Source organism: Meleagris gallopavo, chromosome 21, assembly GCF_000146605.3.
Source record: "Meleagris gallopavo isolate NT-WF06-2002-E0010 breed Aviagen turkey brand Nicholas breeding stock chromosome 21, Turkey_5.1, whole genome shotgun sequence".
In the NCBI taxonomy this organism is placed as follows: Eukaryota; Metazoa; Chordata; class Aves; order Galliformes; family Phasianidae; genus Meleagris; species Meleagris gallopavo.
Genome location: NC_015031.2, coordinates 2,812,059 through 2,832,672, shown reverse-complemented (window position 1 = coordinate 2,832,672; position 20,614 = coordinate 2,812,059). Strand labels below are relative to the sequence as shown.

The 20,614-nt window shown below is 43.2% G+C and overlaps 1 protein-coding gene across 1 annotated transcript in view; it reads right to left on the bottom strand.

The window, feature by feature from the left end:
- The window catches only part of MYBBP1A (MYB binding protein 1a), a 51,516-nt gene that overhangs the window by 30,591 nt on the left and 311 nt on the right, over positions 1 to 20,614 (bottom strand). Inside the window, exons 2-23 of the mRNA XM_010721910.3 lie at positions 20,476 to 20,612; positions 20,295 to 20,390; positions 18,967 to 19,050; positions 18,539 to 18,613; positions 18,293 to 18,400; positions 17,653 to 17,843; positions 17,179 to 17,346; positions 15,921 to 16,038; positions 13,300 to 13,589; positions 12,880 to 12,987; positions 12,153 to 12,278; positions 11,153 to 11,359; positions 10,402 to 10,510; positions 9,910 to 9,997; positions 8,825 to 8,976; positions 8,138 to 8,227; positions 7,329 to 7,472; positions 6,751 to 6,915; positions 5,539 to 5,696; positions 4,544 to 4,678; positions 3,242 to 3,353; positions 929 to 1,060 (exon numbers count right to left, since the gene is read on the bottom strand). Coding sequence (XP_010720212.2) covers positions 929 to 1,060; positions 3,242 to 3,353; positions 4,544 to 4,678; positions 5,539 to 5,696; positions 6,751 to 6,915; positions 7,329 to 7,472; positions 8,138 to 8,227; positions 8,825 to 8,976; positions 9,910 to 9,997; positions 10,402 to 10,510; positions 11,153 to 11,359; positions 12,153 to 12,278; positions 12,880 to 12,987; positions 13,300 to 13,589; positions 15,921 to 16,038; positions 17,179 to 17,346; positions 17,653 to 17,843; positions 18,293 to 18,400; positions 18,539 to 18,613; positions 18,967 to 19,050; positions 20,295 to 20,390; positions 20,476 to 20,612 — 2,993 coding nt within the window. The remainder of the gene's footprint in view (positions 1 to 928; positions 1,061 to 3,241; positions 3,354 to 4,543; positions 4,679 to 5,538; positions 5,697 to 6,750; positions 6,916 to 7,328; positions 7,473 to 8,137; positions 8,228 to 8,824; positions 8,977 to 9,909; positions 9,998 to 10,401; positions 10,511 to 11,152; positions 11,360 to 12,152; positions 12,279 to 12,879; positions 12,988 to 13,299; positions 13,590 to 15,920; positions 16,039 to 17,178; positions 17,347 to 17,652; positions 17,844 to 18,292; positions 18,401 to 18,538; positions 18,614 to 18,966; positions 19,051 to 20,294; positions 20,391 to 20,475; positions 20,613 to 20,614) is intronic.

Sequence of the window (20,614 nt, the reverse complement as noted above, 5' to 3'; positions counted from 1 at the left end):
CTGGGAAAAGGTCCCATTCCGTGCACTAAAGGGCCAGAAACAGCTGTCAGGAGGACAGCATCTCTAGAGAGATGTTATCTTAAAATCACACCCTGCAACAATTCATGGTCAAAACAACATTTCCAGGGCAGGGTTTCATGTCAGCAAAGCTTGCTGAATCTCTTTTCTGGCCTAATCCAACAATTTCTAGGTTTCTATACAAAATCCTTCCAACTCCACGGGGAGAAAGAATCCAGACACAAGAAATGAGAAAGCATGTGGATTGCAAATACCTTACTGGCAGATTTCCAATGCCATCTATCAGGCACTGGAAGAAAACAGAAAGAGCAGTCTGCTGTAAAGTTCACTAACGCCTTGTGCAGATGTTATTTCATCCACACCACCTAAAGCAGCTTCCATAAGGGGGCAAGAAGACTACTGAAAGAACAGATAGCTCTGGCAAGCGGGTAAAACCCAGCTTTAAAAAAGCCAGTATCTATGTAAATCATTGCTTTTGTTTTATAAAAGGGATGAGCTTAAAGATTTAAAAAGACATTTCTGCAAGGAACAGCTGTATGGAATCCATGAGCTCCAGAAACCTGGACAGGAGCTGTTTAAACAAGCTGGCCCCTTCTCTGCCTTTGTGCAAGCACTGCTTATCCACGTGGTCCTGAATACTGGTAGAAAATTAGAGCTTCTCTTTAAAAAGCAGCCTTTTATTCACCTACATTCTCCATGCTTTATCCCGATCCAAACCAGAGTGGTCTTCTGCAGCACTGGTATCAAAACACAGACTATTCAGAGTTTAAGAAGGTGAAAATCCGAGGAAGCCCTGCAACAATTTTAACAGCCCACAACAAACTGGAAAAGTTTCTCCCCTTTCCCCAGGCTTACAGCTGTATTTTGGAGCCACAAGGAGAAAGTGCACCATACAGGCAGCAACACTTACCGGGAAGCGGGTGAAGAGATCGAGAAACATGGAACTTGTGAGAGCACTGTTTCGTTTGCTCAAGAATTGTGTCAGTGCTTGCTGATATATCAAAGTCACTCTCTCCACGTCCAAGCAGCCTGTGCTCAAAAGCTATAGGGAAAAAGCAGAACAAAAATTTTCCCCTGAAACAAGAGTGATTCATTGCTAAATAAAGCAATTCATTTCAACCACTGCACGCTGATTTTTCCAACAGCTCAATGTTCTTAGGTAGTTTATATGAAACAGGCCTATGGAATAGAACATATTGCCAAGAAGAAAGAACAAAGCAGGCCCCACACATGCTCTCCCAAGTTCCAATAGCAGTATGACCAAGTTAGTGAAGTGTAGCACGGCTTCCTAAAAAGATTAATTATACTAGATGTAGTGCGGTTTCATGCAAGGGCTGTATTCTGGGTTTGTGGTAAGTATGTATAGCTCACATTAGGTTCACAGACAATCCTGCAGCAGCTGTGCTGTACACATGGAGTTCTCAGCTGTACAGCCATCTGAATCTGTAGGTGTAGGTCAATATACCACGTAGCAGCTCTGTCCAGGATTTGTCAGCGCCCAGCAGACAAGCCCTGGTGCCAACCAGGGAACCAGCAATTCCAGACAGGTGTAAACGCTCTAATATCTCCCTCTGGTGGGGAAAAAGAAAGCCAGACAGGCAGCAGGAAAATGAGACCTGCAGAAGCAACGTGGATCTAAACTAACAGCATGCAGGCGAATGAGGAGGGCAGCACCACATCCTGACATTCCTGACTGTTCTCACATCGCCAGGGAGGCACAACTCTCTGGGAAAGAAAGGAGATCAAAGCTGGGATCTTCACAACAGTACACAGGCCCTACTGCTACTGCAGCTGAACACAAGCAAGACCAAAAAAGGGAAGATGGCTCTGAAGTGCCTATGCTTAGTAATTATTTGATGTATATAGCTGTAGAGGAGAAAACTGATCCTTTCCCACACAGATATTGTTATCAAACATTTCTTTTGCAGTAAGTCTTTTCAATGTGACCACTGCATCATATGGTCTGTCCTAGTTCCACTTTGCTGACTACTGAAAAGCTCCAGAATGTCCTCACAAAGCGCTGCTCATTGGAAACACACCACACTTGCTCTCTCCAAAAAGACCTTCCTGGCCTCAAAACAACATCAGCACCAGTAGAACCACACAGACTAAACTGTGTCACTTCTCTAAAACCAGCAACTCACTTTAACTGCTGGCTGTGCTCTTGGCACAAGACTACAGCTCTCTTCCCCATAGGAATAATAGTCTTTGCTGTGAAGCTGCACAAGGATGCAGCATGTCTCACCCTAGCCTCGCCATCAAGTATGTTGTTTATGTTTCCCATAGATCTCCTCCTTAGTTTTTCTTTCCAGGAAGGCCAGCACAGAACAAGAGCTGCTTGGATTAGCACTCTTGGTTTCTCACAAAGCCTTAGAAACATTGACTGTCTTTTCAGCCACTAATAATATCTCATTGTTTGTAATTTCCAGACCCTCCCTTGTCATAAGCTAGTCCTGTTTGTATTCCTCCCACACTAATGTTAACAAAATTAAGGCTCTAATTCCTGCACACAATTTGAGAGATCCAGAGGCAAGTGCAGGCTAGCTGGAAAAACCTTCCTAATTTCTAGTGGGGGTGACTGCAAGGGGCTGCCCAACATAAGGGCCACCAAATTCAGAGACCTGTAACATTCAGCAGATTTTCAGCAAAAATGAGCAAAATTTCAGAAGGTGAAAGTGAAACAGACAGTAAAGCTCCTCAACTGATACACTCACAAAGCAGAGCCAGGTGAAGAGCCTTCCTGCAACCAACTACCACCAAAATCAGGGTTGCTCTACTCTTTTTTCACTTAAACTACTCAGCCCAAATCTCAATGAGAGGTGAGTTCACCCCATCCACCACAGTCCTGTGCACCCCTACTCCTCAGCACCCTCCCAAAAAAGAACTCAGACTGCAAAGAGGTTAATGCAAAAAAAAAAAACAAAAAACAGCACATCAGACAGAATAGTAATAAATACATATCAAGCATTTTGGGTAATTAACACAGATCCAGTGTCCATCAGCAGCCCCTGGTGGCCACAGGCAAACAGGAACTGCAAAGACAGGAAGGTGAGGCAGAACGGAATGGAGAGTGTGACATTTTATGGCATGGAAAAGAAATCATACAGACAGCTATCTGCAGACAGCAGAAACAGTGAGACTGAATAAGCAATGTCCTCTCAGCAAAATGAGGGAATGCAAGTTTACTGGCAAAAACATTGCCTTGACAGCAGCCTGCTCTTACCTGACAAGCCTGTGGGATGGTGTTTGTCTGCTTCTTTGACAGGGGGACAGGAAGAGCTGGTGATTTATCTGACACATTTCCTTTCAACACTTTGAGCAGGTATAAGGAGGCACTTAAAAGAAATGAAAAAGAGAACAATAGCAGTTACCAGTGTCACTGCAAAGCCACCTGAGGGCAGAGGCCAAGTGAAGCAGGCAGCCTGCTCTCTACTAACAGAGGATTAGAGTCTGAGAGGGTCCCTTCTCTTAGTTTAACGCACTCTTGACAGATTTAAGTCTTAGGAGGCTGCATCATTTCACTGTCTGTCACCACAATCACAAACATCTCCACTACCAGCTTGGTTTGTTCAAGCTCATGCTGCATGCTGCCAGTTTTGACTAGCACTTCTGTATTTGCTCAGGCTTCCGGAGCCCAGTCAGCACCACAGTGCTCCCAGCCCAGGCTGCTCTGTGCCTGGAAAGCTCAGGCAGATCAGAAAGGGCAAGCAGAAAGCCTACAATTTTAGAGAATGTGCATTAACTGGGCAGGCACACAGCAGCTCTGCTCAGCACTAGGACTGGCAGAAGCTGGCAGGGAGCCATGCAGCACACAGCCAGGACGTACCATGGCTCCTGCACAGCCACAGGCTGGGTGTGCTGCAGAGCCAACACTGTCCCATGGCACTGGGTGAACCATGCAACGTGGCACCCACACAGTTGTGTACGGAGTATGAAAGTCTCCCTGAATTTACCTGCAAGCTACAAGAAAGCCTACAGGTGAGAGCCATTTCCATTTACACCAGGAAACAGCAAGATTACTCATAATTCCTAGCAGATACACATCTGGCTTATCCTAATTCACTGCATTCAGTGGCAAAGGAGATACCGGTATGTACAGACAGAAGCCAGCATCATTACAATCCTCAGTGAGCCATCATGGAGACAGGAAACCACAGTATTTACAGAATCATCATTGCAGACAGACCATAAATTATACTCATCCCTGTGCTGAATCACGTGCAATTCATTACTCTCTGATGAAGCTCAAGGGAGCACTTCCCATCATTATTAGCAAAGCTGTATATGACAACTGCTATATTGCAGATCATCAACAAAAAATAGATATCTCTGTTTGAAAATGCTTCACACTGCCAGGCTGAATGACTGGTACTCATGTAAGACCCAGATACAGGCACATGGCCTTCATAGACTTTCTCAGCTCTCTGAACTGTTGTAATATGCAACATTACGCCTGCTTACAGACCAGCCACAGTCATAGCACTGCCCACAGAACACAGTACAGAAGCTCTTTTTTAACACTTACCTGAAATAATAGAGAGCCACTGAAGAATCAGTGTGCTTGCAAGCTTTTTTCACAAGCCTCTCCACAAAGGTGTGCAAATCATCTTGCAGGACATCCACTCTCTTGCAGTACTGCTTAGCTCGGCATAACGAGTTCCTGAAAGAGCATTAAGCACAAACCCAAAGCCATTACCTCCAAGAAGAGCTCTAGGGAAAAGATGTCTGAACTCTCATTACTGGGCTTAGCATAACACACACAAAAAAAATGGAGCTAGCCCTGGGCAGCAAAGGAAACACACATTGCTGAGGCAAGAAGGGTGAGCAGAATCGCTGCTCTCCACCTTGAAGCAGCTACTTGAGCAACAGAGTCAACATTCTTCCAGAGTTCCCACAAAGTGAACAAACTGTAGCCACAAACTGTGCTACAGCAGAACTGCTTCACAAAAGGGGGAGAGAGCAGCACCTTAGAGCAGTGCTGAGAACATCAGGGAGTGGGGTACAGAGGGCACACATCACAACACACCATGCATTATGCCTCTGTCTTGTTTATATCCTTCCTCACTTCTGCCAGTAAGCAGAAACAATTTGTACTTTGCCTGTCTTAGTAATAATTTCTTGGGAGTTCTGTTCCAGCCACAGCAGCAACTTGTAAGCCCAGAGAGTTGTTGAACCATTTGACTCAGAGGTCAGAGGCCTGGGGAAATACTCGGAGACATGGTACTGTGTCTGCAATACCGAATGTTTGTTCTGCAGGTTTCCACTTGCAAATTGGTTTAACACTTGAAGTCCCTTAGACTAGAAAACTCAGGTCCTGAATGCTTTCTTGCACGTTATAGCCAAGCACTGTCTATGTTTGTGAGTGTGTGCGTGTGTGTGATGACAATAATCTAATTCCACGTTATCTATAAACACAGCAATTGTCTCCATTCTTAAAAAGAGAAACTTCAGGGATTCATCTAATACTACTGGTGTCATGAAAAAGCCCTCACCTATAACAAGAGGATTAAGGACACTTACGTGAAGATATGAGCTGTTTTCTGGAGGAAATCAACCTCCTGCTTGTCTGAGTCTGAGCTCATGCACTGTTCAATCACTTGAAGCAGAGGCTCAATGATGTCGAACACCAGGGGGTTCTCTGGTTGCTTACTCAGGAACACTTCAACCAGATCCAGCACCTGAAAACACAGTTACTGAGTTGAGAACTAACGTAAACAAGGAACAGAGGATGGATCTATTCAAAGCAGCTCCTTCCATCTGGAGCAGGGTACGTGGCAGCTGGAAGATGTCTGAAGAAAACGATATTTACAGCTGAGATCTGCTATCATTTCCAATGTTAGGACATGATAACGTGAAGACTAAATGTTTGAAACTGAAGATTAAAAGCTGCTGGTTAACTCTAGCCTATTTTATGCAGTGGAACCACTTAGAAACAGCAGTTATGAGAGTCACCACCACTCAGCCAGACCTGCAGTCACTGTAATTTGGCACAGATCTGTTAGTTCTTACACCCATAAGCCCCCTTTGTCTTCCAGACACTGCATGACCATAAAATCATACTCTTATTGTACAGCATCAGAATAGAAAAGCAGCAAAGCCAATGGCTCACTACATAAACCAGCCTTTCTCCTAGCTACTGTGATGTTTCTATACACGACCAGACGTTTCTATACACGAGCAGCTGAGCTGTTCCTGCATGGCTGAATACCCTGTACCATACCATGATGGCATCAGGTGGCCTCCGGTCAGTATTACAGACACAAAATAACCAGGAGGGGGTTAATCACAACCCTCCTGGTTTTTATTAGCATAAAAGTCAAGAAAAAGCTTAAGCTGCAAGGTTACCAGGTGGGATTTTATGTGCATCACAATAAGGCACATCAAGCTTGTCCAGTTTACAAAAACTGACAGGTACCTGCCTTATGGGTAAGTGCGGGGAGAGAGCCAGTCAGCTGAAGCATTTCAGACAAGCAAATCAAACCCACAGCTCACTTTTTAAACAGTGCAACCTTGTTTTCTTTCTTGAGTCAGTACGTGAAGCCCCAGTCTCTGCCCATGACCTTGCTGCATCAGGTGCTGTACAAGCCAGAAAAATCCAGACCCAATCTCCATGAGCTTACAATGTACATGAATGTCCAAACTATTTAACATTAAGTAGCTCATAGCACACAGTAGGCGACAGCAAGCAAGCTGGCTGGCCAAAGCTCTTTGCTTGAGGTACTTATCTCACACCTTAATCTTGAAATCCCTCCGCAGGATCTTCTCTTTCCTTATCCTGTCTTTCTCATCCTTCTTTGCTTGGATCCGTTTCTGCTGTTCTGCAAAGAGAGCTGAGATGTTCTTGTCGAGAGCCATCATAGCCTCATCATCCAGTTCTTCATCACTCTCATCTTCTCCCTTTTGTTATTTTAGAATACAAAAACTACATGTCACTTCACATACTTCAAAAACAGCTCCTGACCCTCACCTGCCCAGGTCATTGTGCATTGTGCACTTTGCAGGGACACAAAAACAGACACTACATAATAGCATCTCAAAGCTTTATTCCCATCCATCTCATTGACTGCAGGTAGGAAAGCAAGCTATCAGGCTAGACTGAGGAAGCAACAGTGCGCAGGACATCCTGACAATAAATGAAAGAAAAAATGATTTACTGTCTTTGAAGCTCCTGACCTCCTGCATCAAATGCCATGTGAAGACAACAGCTAAGGTTATCACCATGTAGGCTCAGACAGAATGTGGGGTTTTGATAATTTTTCACCACCCCAGACCTCCTGGTATCTGTATGAAGGTAGGCACTGAAAACATACCAATGCATTCCCTGCTTGAAGAACATTGATCAGCTGACTGCGAAAATCTTCATCCACTTCTTCATTCTTCTCATCTTCACTGTCATTCTCTTCCTCGCTGTCGCCATCATCTGAGGAGTCCTCACTTTCATCATCATCATCATCCTGAGGAAGAAAAGTTCATCTCCTGATCCCACCATTCCTCAGGCCCCACTTAATTCTCAGATGTGTCACTGGTCAGAAATAAAAGTCAAGCCCTCCCTCAGCCTGCTCTCTTGCCTGCAGCCCTCAGATAACAACAGGTATCAGGTCCTCACAAGAGCCATGAGCAGAATATCACTTACCTCTCTATCACACTGAATGTGGCTTAAAAAAGAAGCTTCTAAGGAAGAACTGAAGTAACAGCCCCCTATCTGACTTCCCTTTCTGCTAATAATTAATAATACTTCATGACCTGAATATCTGCAGTTCTTAGAGCCCAAGATCTTGAATTCAGATGATCGTGCATCACGACCATGATTCAATCTGTCTGAGCTGCAGAGAGGCCTGTGCTAATCTCAGGATGTAGGCAATTCTTCTCAGGAAGTCTCACCTGTTCAAATAGCCATACCCACAACAGCATTTTCCTTCAATCCCGAGACTAATAAACATGCACTTCCAGCAAACAATTTGTTTGTTGCACATTTAAAATAAATCCTAATAGAGCCAAAGCCATTTCATTCAAGGCAGAGAAATGCAGTTATGTCTATTACAACTGATCAGCAGAAATGTTACTGTTAAATGCTGAAGGTCTGAAAATTGTTTGGCACAAGCAATGCCACATCAATCACCATGTCCTGTTCAGACTTGATCTTTTTCTCTGATTCTTCCACCACAACAACAGCACTTTCTTCATCCTGATCTTGATACGGGTCAAGAACCTGCAGAAAAGAGGGACTGTTTTTCCTTCTTTTCAGTGCTTTGCATGCACAAAAGACACGAATTTCAGCTCAAAGGGCAGCTGAATGATGACATAGTAAGGACATGCAACTTTCTGACTTTTAATATCAGGTCAGTTATTAAGTTCTTTCTCTAAGAAACAACAAAGGTGCAGAGGTTGGAGACAGATCATGCATTTGATTTGTTACAAATTAAGTATTAGGTTCATTGTTTCAAGTACTGCCACCTATATACTACTCTCTCAGAAGACACCACCTTACTCAGTGGTGTGACCAGTTCAAGTTTTCAGTGTTGGTTATTTTTAGTACATCTATGCTTAACCTTTTCAGAAAAAGTTACCTTTGATATTCACATATAAAATGTACCAGTTGTATAAAACGCATCAAGAATTTCCTCAGCCCAAAACTGCTAAGGAATAGAGCCTAAAATTAGATCACATGCTCTCACAAAGAAATTGTCCACAATCTGCTTTTAAAATTCAGCAGCACACATATGACAGACATTTTTAAAATCAAGGAGGCTTTTATTTAATCCCAAAATAGAGACACGCTTCTCTACCTGTTAGGGACAAGACTTACATCCAAGATCAGCTGCAGGCCCTTCTTGGTCAGGTTAGGACAGATCCGTCCAAACACGCTGTTGGAAATGCGACGTATGAGCAGGCTGGGCTGGGCAAGCAGGGAGAGGAGGATTTCCACAATCACCTCAACCCATTCTGGCTCTGCGTTCTCTGCACAGGAACAAATAATGGAAAGACAACTAACAAAGAGAAACGTACCTGAAATAGTTTTTAGGTGATTGCAAAGCTACAACAAGTAACAAAACCTACAATTAATTTAATCATTACTTCCATTAGCATTTCTGCACTTCATGAGGTACCTATGTGACCACGTTCAAGCAATCAGCAGCAGCTAGTTAGCCAAACTATCTGATGTTTATAAGGTTTCCAATGAAATCAGTAGCCACAGGAGTCCATGAAAAGAGGTAATGGACAGTGGTCCATTAGTCTGAAAGACTGGAAATCCTTATCTTCATACAACTAAGTCACCAAAAATTATGGCTTCTGTTCTGTAACCTACTAATTTACATAGGGATTTAAGAAGAATAAGACCATACTTAGAGACAAAGTCATAAGTATAAGACAGGTTCTTTTCTGCTCAAATCCCAACCTGTTCCTGCTGCTTTAGTCTAGTCTCACTTTGGGCCTGTGGAAGTAGGTTGGGATTTGACCTGTCTTTCCTGTCAGGGAAAGAACCTGTCTTACGTGTGCACACAAGGATGCATTCAGACAGCCCAAGACTTGTGCTCCTGAAGTAACAACTTTCAGGCTTGCCTGCTGTATTCAGCAAGCTCATGGGCAGCACAGAACAAGGACTCAAAATGAATGAACTCTGCTGGATGCTGCTCATCTGAACAACAAGACCTGAAGCCCCCTGTGTAAGGGGCACATAGGAACACCATCAACTGAGGATGAGGACGGCAAGATGGACAAGAGATTTGGAAAGATGAGGAAAGAATGAAGCAGAGGGGATTTTCCTGGGAAAAAGTGCATCAAGCCAGAAATGATGTATTCAGAGTGATTCACTAATGCAGAACCTCCATTTCTGTCTTTTGACAGGGCTTTAACAATCCCATTCAATTTCTTTCTGCAGAAAGGACTCACCAGTCTTTTTCTTCTTAGCTTCCTTGCTGAACGCCCTCTCTGTGCAGTTCAGAAGGTCACTCAGAAGATCCATTGTTTCTGATGGATTCTGTTTGACCACAAGTAGACAGTAAACACTCAGTTTGTGAACTCCCCAATATCAACAGCAACAGAAGGAATATATCCCAAACCTAAGGATCTCTTTAAAAAGTACAAGTATTAAAATCAGCAACTACAGCCCCTCTACAGAAGAAAATATGAAACAAAGTAGAATTGTTTTACCCAGCAACAAATCAATAGCACAACCAGTGCTTGCACCAAGCTTTGCCCCTGTAACTTAGTGTCTACAGACAGAGTAAGAAACAGTTTATTAACTCCCAATTCCCCATTCTTAGAAGCCAGAGGCAGTGAAAGAATAGATCTCTGAATACAAAGAAGTTCTCCAGCTGGGTGTTCAGGATGCCTTGCTATCAACACATTTTGCACTAATCATATTTGCTTCAGAGAGCTTACCTTGAAAAGATGAATGGCCATTAAAAGCAGAAGTTGCTGAAAAGCAAAGTGCTTGGCACTGTCTGATTTACTTTTCTTCTTTTGCAGGTTCTTCACAGACTGAAGTGTCCTGAAGAAATAAAACCTTTTGAGTCTTTCATGATAACAACAGCAAATCCCCTTTTATGATCAGACTAAAATCATGATAAAATCTACAAAACCATTTTCTATACTCAACTTCTAATTTACTGATATTGGACATATATACAATACATAATTTTAACAATAGCATCTCAACTTCTGTGTGGCTTATAAAACCTCTGCACTTGGACACAAGCTACATTCCTAATACTATAGCCAAGACAAAGACCCTTATCATGCCCAGAAAAGAGCATCAGGAAAGAGTCAGTGGGAAGTCTGAACGGGCTCCTATGGAGAAAAGCTTAGTAGAGTTGCTAACATGTTTAGGAGAGGGACTGTGAGTGAAAATAGGAAAGGACAGAATGACTTAACACACTGTTAACACACAGACAGAATAAAAAATAAAACAGGATTGGGTGATGAGAAACAGGAAGGCATCCTGAAAGCCAAGTACCAGGTGCAGGATACTGAAGGGAAGAAACACAACTGCTACTGCCTGTGAAACAGTTCTGCTGCAGCAATCAGAACAAAAGGAGGAGGACAAGAGAATACAGCCAAAATCTACTAGCCCAGAGACCTTTTTAGCTTCCTCATCCCATGATCCCAGCACACAGCCTCCCAAACTTCTCACCTCTCCCAGGCATCTCTCTGTTCTTTGGTAAAAGGCTTCACAGCTTTGACATACTTCTCACTGGAGAGCAGCTCACTGGCATACTCAACAAGATGAAAGATCCACAGCTTCCCATCTGCAGTCACACCATGGATGTGCTTCTCCCTCAAGGCTGCTGCCTCAGTTGTATCCCCCAAAACAGTCAAGGTATTTAAAGTCTGAAGTAACCTGAAAAGAAAAACAGCCAGCACATTATCATCAGATGAACAAGATGACCCTCTCCATATTTGCCAAAATACTGCCCCCAGACAGAGCACTCAACACGAAGCTCTAGTCACTCATTTCAACCCAGATTCACAAGCCTAACTTTCAACCCATGCATGAATCCAGGCACAGTAATGTACACCTCATTGCCTTGGTGCCCAAAAAGATGCTGTACACTGACTATCATTCCTGTTCCCAGCTGTTTCCCATTCTTTGTCCCATTGTGTTCTCTACTTTCCCTCTACTGAGGTTAGAGCATCAGGCTGGGCAATCACCTGACCGTGTCTGTTATTCCATGCCTGTCTTATTGCTCAAACTCCATCTCCCTTAGTACATGGATCTATCAATGGCTCACACACAGACTAGACAGAAAGCCAACAGCAACCTGTGTGACCCCATCACCTCTCTGTTTAGTCCTTTTACTTCTAGTTTGCAACAGAGATAACAGAAACCACATGAGAAAATGCATCCCGAGTTCAACTGCCTACCTGACTATCACACACATACTCAGTAGGTTTGCAATGCAATGCAAAAAAAAAAGTTTTTATTGGAAAAAAGCTTAGGATCTTTGGGACATTCAGATAGGATCTCCTTAAAAAAGAAGCCATTTCCTAGGCCTGGGGTCAAACAGAAAACACTCCAATTGCAGCACACAAACTCAAACATCTTGTTCTGCCATTTCATGGTGATCGTGGTGTTTTACCTCCAGAAAAGATGAAAAAATTTCAAACATAGGGCATGCGAGGAAAATTCTTACCCAAAGAAATAGTTTGCTGCCAGTGAGTGAGCTTGTTCATCTAGGGGTTCTGATATAAGGACATTTGTCTCAGGTATTTGGGAAGTCTTTTTCTTAGTCTCAAAGAAAGCATGGAAGAAGCAAAACCTAGAATACACAAAATGAAAATAATAATAATAAAAGCCAGTTAGGTCATAGTAGAGCAAAAGCAGTCTGTTTGCACAAAACTAAATAGAACACAGCACATACAATATTTTTGTAAAGATGTTCAAATACTGAAAAATACCATTCTCTACATTAAAACCCTTTTCTCCATGTACACAGGATAAAGAAGAGAAAAGGATGCTCATGATTTCACAGAAGTGAAGTGTCAACATTTGAGGCCACATAATACTCAGACTGTCACGTTTGGGTTATATCCTCCAAGACTCAAACTGAAAGATAAATACTCACTAAAATCTGACACAAGGATTAGAAATTACATCCTCAAACAGTCTAAAGAAGAAGGAACCCAACATTTATGAAAAACAGATGTGACTGTGTTGATTATAAGGGCCTGAACTACTTATGACAAGAGCTTGTCCAAGTTTGCAGAACGTGTTTTAAAAACAGAACCTAATCTTCTAAATAACTAATTATGGAATATTTCTGTATCAATTTGCCATGGGAACAGCTTACCTACAGCACTGCTGTAGAGACAATAATTATTCCAAGCACATGTGGCATTCAGTCTTAGAATCATTCTTACCTGGAAATGTCCATCACAAGGCTCTCTTCTTTCTTCACAGGACTTTCAACAATGCTCATAAGTCGGTGGATGATCCATTTCCTTAATCGAGCAATCTTGTGTTGTGCTCTTTCAATAGGGAAGTGAACTCAATCAGTAGCATGAACACCACACACAAGTGAACACAAAGCACACGTCCCAACGCAGCAAGAGGTGACTTTCACTTAGAGGGTTTACATTAAGAATGGCAAAGTAAGTTACGTGGTAAGAAGCAACAGGTACATAAGAAGAGATACAATCTTCCCAAGCTTGCTTTTTACTACACAACAATCAATTTGCCCCACCAAGGGATTACAGTTCACCAGAATTGTTTTAAGAACTGCATTAGTAGCTCCCCTAACCACGAAACAGAATGAAAAGATGCATCATAAACACACTCACATGTTTTTATTTTCCTGGTTCTGCTTTTGCCGGTTAGTTGAGAAGTCTAAACAACAGTCCAAGTCTGGCTTAAGGAACATGTCCTTGAGCCAGTCAACGTATTTCTGCAATGCCACTGGCTGTAGGTGTCTAACCACCCTCCAAACGCTGGGTACCACTGGGTAGCCTTGATTGGTGAGAGTAGAGAAGCCAATCATCATTGCTAGCTGCCTCTCCGGATCATCACAGCTGGTCAGGAATTTATCTACGTATGCTTCCATCTCTGGAGCAAACTTAAATCGGTCTGGAAGCTGAAAAACAGTCAAACAAACAGGTTGGGAACAGCACACTGAGTTTGCATGTCATTAGGAGAACAAATCACTACTGATTTGACTGCAATAAGTAAATTAAAGCCACATGCCTGAACACTTCCATAAGGGATACAGCAGGTCATTGATTTCACTTCACATAAAAGGAATCACTGTAAGCAACCAAAGAATCCTGGCATGTACCTCAACCCTTCAATTTGGACTTTCCCAAGCAGTCAAGCTCCAGCCGACCAGCCACACGTGGATCACTGCAGCTAAGCTCTTGGGTTGCTCACTTCTATTTTATGGGGATGGGTTCAGGATGTTTCTCCCACCACTTGCTTCACGCTTTCTCTCAATTCAGAAATTCTCCCACATCATTTCTGGTCTCACCTAGCAGCCTGCTGGTCTACAGCACACGGTACAAATCCCACCTTCTCTCCCTGACGTCTCAAAAGTGTTGAGGCATTCTGAAAGAAGGGGGAGTTACCAGCATAACCTGAAAAAACATGTCCTGAAGTGCAGCTGGTTTGTGCTAAAGCCTATTAGTGCTGTACTGATCTGCAAGGCATATGGCTGGCAGACTGTCCATGCAGACCACCAGGACACATCCCATCTCACCACACATCCCATTCTGTCTTGACTTTTCACTGCCCACAGCGTTTACTGCCTTCACTTTTGGTCTGGAAAAATCAGAAATATAACTGGCCCAACTCTGAGGAGAACAAACTGTGGCTTCATTACAAAAATGCAACGTAACTTCTGTAAATGAATAAAACAACTTGCCTGGTACTGTATCAGAAGCAATATAGAAATTTGGCAGGAACGGGGAAGGTAATGAAAGTTTAGGGAACGCTGCTTTTAAAATAAAAGCTCTACAGATTTCTAATTAACTACAAATCCATCCACCCATAACATAAATATTCCAACAAGCCATCTCACACAAAGCACAATTTAGCAGGGTCCTGCTTTTCCTGTATTCAAAACCTCCTTATTTGTCCATCAGTATGAAAGCTGGGAGAAAAAAATAACAAGCAATTGGCTGCAAACAGGCTAATAACTCACAGTGGGAATTTCATCATTTCTCAACAAAAATTTAATACATTTGCTCTCTTGGCTCAAAAAAAAAAAAAAGCAGATTCAGGAAGATAACTGCCAATCATTACCACTCAAGCTTTGCCTAGTTCCATCTCCAAGAGCAACACGAATGCAATAAAAACTTACAATATTACACCATTTGCTTTCCAAAATAAACAACCTCTATAAAGGAAGGAAACAAAACAAAGAAAATAAAACTAAGATATTTTCTATTTCCTCATCAACAAAACCAGGCTTTTCTCTTTGCATACGTTAGACAGAGATTGTCTTCAGTGGATTTGTATACTTCAGACAGGAATTGCATTAACAAATCTTTGGATGCACATGGAAGAACAGAAAAAAAGCCAACACAAGAAACCAACTCAGTCAGTGGAGAAACCCTGGAGAAAATTGGTCCATATATGGAGGCACCATGGTAATCATTATTTTTATAGCAAAAACACACATCTATCACAGCTCTGGTACCAGAACAGAAAGACTATCAAATCCAATCCCTCCCAAGAAAGGGCAGTGATCTTTGGATCCACTGAGAATGTTTAGGACTGTGTTAGCATGACAGCCAAGTTAAAGACCATTATTATCAGTACTCTCCTTCCATTCTCCTCCCTTTATAGTAGAGATGTGTTGTTTGCTTGATTCCTAAGTAGGAAGGAGGAAGAGGAGTTCCAAAAATCCAATTTCCATATAAAATCTGTGCTAAAGATGTGCTTAATGAAACAAGCACCAAAATACACAAAGAGTAAGTTGTCCTTTTTTGTCTTTGCTCTCAAATGCTCATGCAACACCCAGCAAACTGACAGACAAAAAGGAGCTTCTAGATATGCAAAATCAAAAGGACTGCCAAAGGATGACATATGACATTGTCAGCACGCTGAGGGCTGCCCTTCCTCTGCTTCCCTCATGGTTAGAGCTTTCTCAACAACATCTATGAAAGCAGTGAATAATTCCAGACTCCTTAACATAAGTATGAATAGCAATACAGAAACGGGCACTAACAATCTAACACAGATTCACTCATCCCACTGCAATCAGCCATCATGCAATAAACCTACTTTTAGTAAGAGTCCAAGGTCTGAATCACACACACATATGTGTGTGTGTATATTATATATATATATATATATGTATTTATTTTTTTTAATACAAGAAGATTAGAAAAGTGGTCAAATGCAGGGGGGAAGTTCTGCTCAGAACAGTGTCTTTATCCCTGAACACGAGTACCTTCAGAAGACCTACCTGAGTTGTGACAACGTGTTCTCCATAGTGCTGCATCACCCTCCCCTTGAGAACCATCTGCAGCTGATCCAGAGATAACAGTGGCAGAGCACTGCCCAGCAGCCGGTAGCACATGTAACTGAGCAGAAACAAATAAGATTCTCTCAAACAGAGACAAAGTCACAAAGCCACAAAGGGAGATGACACAGGAGTTGAAACTAGATGATTTTCGAGGTCCTTTTCGACCCAGGCCATGCTGGGATTGTATGACAGAATAAGTGATGGGGACAGGCTGCACGGACCATGCAAAGACTGAAGTCAAAAATCCTACTGTTGAAAATATTCCTTCTGGCTAGCACAGCTTTCAGATTCCTCCCCATACCACATCCTCTGCCACCTAGAAAAAGATGAGTCCTCACCAGCAGCCCCTTCCTCAACCCACTAGCTGGTTCTCTTCTCCCCAGGTATCCATTTCCACACGACTAACAAAAATTTATGTGTTTTTGCAACTTGCTGTCAAATTTGATCAATTTTTTTTTTGCCTAATGGGCTCAAGAACTGTCAAATAGACAGCGTTAGCCTCAATTCTGCAGGAAGTCAGGCTAAGAAACACAACACTTCTGAGCATACAAGGAGTATTTTCAGATTTACACAGGTGCCAATTCAAGTCAACTAACACAAGACATAAACTGGCAAGGCTAGGAAAAGGTTTCCTTTCACTGTGATACTTGTGTAATATGTTAAAATACACATGTATAGGGAAGTGCACGTCTACGACTTTCAAACACTTAACCTAACAGAGATTTTAGATCTGTCCACAGACTGGCTTGCTACAATCCAAATTAAATTATATGCCCCTAAAATGCTCACAGATTTATGTTGAGGATTTTGCACCATGTTTGTACAGCGTGAGTCGCAGGAGACAATCTAAGAATCTGCAAAGACCTAATATTAGACTTGGAAAAGGAGCTGAAACAACTACTGCTATGACTTCAACCCCAGTCATATTCTACTGAAATACAGACTGCATCAGAACCCAAACCAAAGGAGACCAATAATATTCAGGCATTTTAATGCATCCTATTCTAGCAGAAACCACACTGATAATTCATGGATCTGGCTTCCTATAAGGTTTTTCATGTCTATCTAAATAATCAAATGTTTCACATTGCTCATCAGAAAACATCTGCTTCATCTACCACAGGGCAACAGAAAGACTGAGGCAAGAAACAGAAGGATAATAAGGGAAGCAATAAATACTGCACAAACATGAACAAACCTCACAGGTCCTGATTTCTCCTTGAATAGCCCATTCTCCACAGCTTCATTCCAAAACAGTTCAAAGGCACCTTCCTTCAATGACACTTGTAGCAAATCAAGCCCAACACTGGGCAATTTCTTGTCCTTCTTCTCTGACTTGGCAGCACTTTCCAGAAGCTCTACAAGTCTAAAAGAAGCAAGAGCATAGTGTGAAAGATCAAGCCTGCAAGGGGTTTGCTGAAGGCCAAATTCACCCTGCTGAACAATGCAGAATATTTCCTAATCACCAGAGGCAAAACACCTCAGGAGAAATGTCAGAACTATAATTTAATAACCTGCATAGCTGTTAGCATTTAACCCCTAACATACATAGAAAGTTAGAAAGCATTCCTAGTGGTAAATACAGGCAGGTTTCAGAGGGAAAATCATACTTCTCTCAGACAGCCAAGAGACCAAGAATGCTGCATTTAATGGTGCTCATTTAACAACTTACCTGGGGATATTTTCTTCATTTACAATAGTAGGTGAGCCAAACAGCTTCTTTAGCTTTTTAGGTTTTAGAACACCAGGGAACTTCTGCATGCCCACAAGTAAAAGATGCAGGTTCTCTGGAGATTTGAAGGCTGACGTCAGATCAGCTTGCAAGATGCCAAAAAGCACCTCCTCAAACACAGTTTCAGGAACCTGGACAGAAATGAAGGTTAGAGAGTATGTGAGAAACATTTGAGGGCATTGTGCTAACCTGCTGTGTAGTATATTAAAACACCTGCATTGTACAGTGTTTTACTAAAAGCCTGTGGTGTTTCAAAAACTTTACAACTAATCTTTATGGTGACGCAACCAAAATTAATCAGTTTTTATCCAGTATTGCCATACAGTCCCCCAGGTGCTGAACCACACAGAGCAGGGCAGTATGTTGTCACTAAGCATGGGTTTGTCCAGACTAAAGTAAACCAGAGCATCCTTCCCAGAACAAAAGCATCTGCTCACAGACAATTTAGAATATAGCTCCCACAGTTTAAATTTACTCTTCCATAATCCTCCCTCAACTTTTAGGTACGAACAAACAACGAAAAAGCAATTCCCAAAGTAAAGCCTTCCCTCCTCCCATCCAACACATGCTGTGGCCATACCTCTGACAAAATGTCAACAAGAGTTTTGCTAGGGAGATCTCTGAGGTGTGTTTGGTGATGTGCCAGCTGCTGCAGAAGCTGGATACTCTCCAGCAGAGCCTTCTGGTCCTAGAAAAGAAAGACAACTCAAAAAGTGAGGGCATGCAGCCTTTCCCTCTACACCCTCCACCCCCTGTATTTCAGACATTTCTGTACTTCAGACAGCCCTAGAACCACTGCTGACCAACAACAAAAATAACAAGTTACCTTGACAAGCCGGCCAGACTGAAAAAGAGCCATAACTCCAAAAAAGTTTCCAAAAGCAGCATTTCTTACAAGTTTCTGAAAAGGAAAAAATAGTGGAATAAAAGCCCAACCCCCTGAGAAGTTACATCTCATATTCAGCTACACCTCTGTGGAACAAGGTGGCTGGAAGATTTAGCCTAGAACATCCTGCCAGATGAAGATAAGAAACCCAAAACCAACCTCCAGCACCATATTTAACAGTGCCTGCCATTGATTATCTCTCTGTCACATGGCCAAATCTCAGTTAAAACAGTGGCAGGCAACAATGCCATCTATTTTCAGCTTTCAGAAATATTTCAGTTTTTTTCACTGCACGAACCCCAAAGCCACACTGTCCAGGTTCCAGAGAACAACCAGCTGCTGGCCAATGCTGCTAGAAGAAAACTCACCTTTTTCACCTTTTCCAGATTATGCTTTTCTTTTATCTGTTCCAGGACACTGCACAATGGGATTTCCTCAAAAGCCTGCAAAACCTGAGGAGATGGATGAGACAGCTCACTTGGCAACTCTTGCATTCTATGAAGATTTACCAAGTTCAGCCAGAACAGGGCTGAACATCAGATGTGCTACTTCATTAGAGTAGAATAGAGCACAACTAGAATTAGAACCAGTGCAGACAGAATCACAGAGTGACCAGGGTTGGAAGGGACCTCAAGGATCATGAATCTCCAACCCCCTGCCACATGCAGGGCTACCAACCTCCACATTTCATACCAGCCCAGGCTGCCCAGGGCCCCATCCAATCTGGCCTTCAACACCTCCAGGGATGGACGGGGCATCCACAGCCTCTCTGGGCAGCTGTTCCAGCACCTCACCACTCTCATAGTAAAGAACTTCTCCCTGACATCCAACCTAAATCTTCCCTCCCTCAACTTAAAACCATTTGCCCTTGTCCTGCTGTTATCTACGCTTTCAAAGAGTTGATTCCCCTTCTGTTTGTAAGCTCCAGACATAGCAGGACTAATAATAAAAGCATTTTGCTGCAATCATATGACCCCGTTAACAGAAGCAACAAAACTCTTCAGCAAGGCCTTGACCTAAGTGGGAAAAAACCAGGCCCTGCTGTATCACCAGCTTGTTAGGTGTGATAGGGTCACATCCCACTGGGGACCTCCACTGCAGGAACTCAATGAGTTATAATTATAGACTCGATGTCTACAATGTTACAGGCTTAAACAGCACTGAGAAAAGACCTCTGAGATCCCCAAATCCAACCCCAACCCACCCCATCACGTCCATTGACCACGTCCTTCAGAGCCACATCCCCACAGCTCCGGAACACCTCCAGGAACAGTGACCACCACCACCTCCCTGTGCAGCTGTGCCAATGCATCACAGCTCTTTCTGATAAGAAATTTCTTCTAATGTCCAACCTGAACCTCTCCTGGCATCCTATTGCCATCACCTCTCATCCTATCGCTGTCACCTGGGAGCAGACAGATCCCCACCATGCTCCAACCTCCTTTCAGGGAGGTTTGCTCTTTTCTCATAGATACGTGCTAATGTCCCTTTGGGCATCCTCAGTGCTATGCAGGATGGTCGAATGCCCACTACTCCCTCCCTATTTTTCACGACCAGCTTCATCACTAAAGTCTCTGCCTCACTTATTAGGCCACAGCGAGCAACTTTTAAACACAATGTGATACTAGAGGAAATCGTCCTTGCATCTTCTAAGGCAAAAGATAAAAGTATCCTGTCGTGACTCCAACGCACTGACCTGCGCCAGGGCCAAGCTGAATCCCGGCCTCGCAGCCTCGCGTGTGGCTCCCAGCCCCTCCACCAGGCGCTTCAAGGCGTACTTCAGTTCTTCATCCTGAAACAGAGCCAGGCGGTGACAGCCGCCCCGCACAGACCCGAGCGGCTCGGAGCCCCGCCGCTCCCCAGCCGCATCTCCTCACCTCCCCGCCGTCCCTCAGGTGCCGCAGGAGATTTTCGGTAGCCTCCAGCCGCACGTCCTGCTCGGGTTTGGCGATATCCCAGAACAGATCGAGAAAAGCGCGGCCCTTCCGCAGCACCCCTCTGGGATCGGCCGGCACC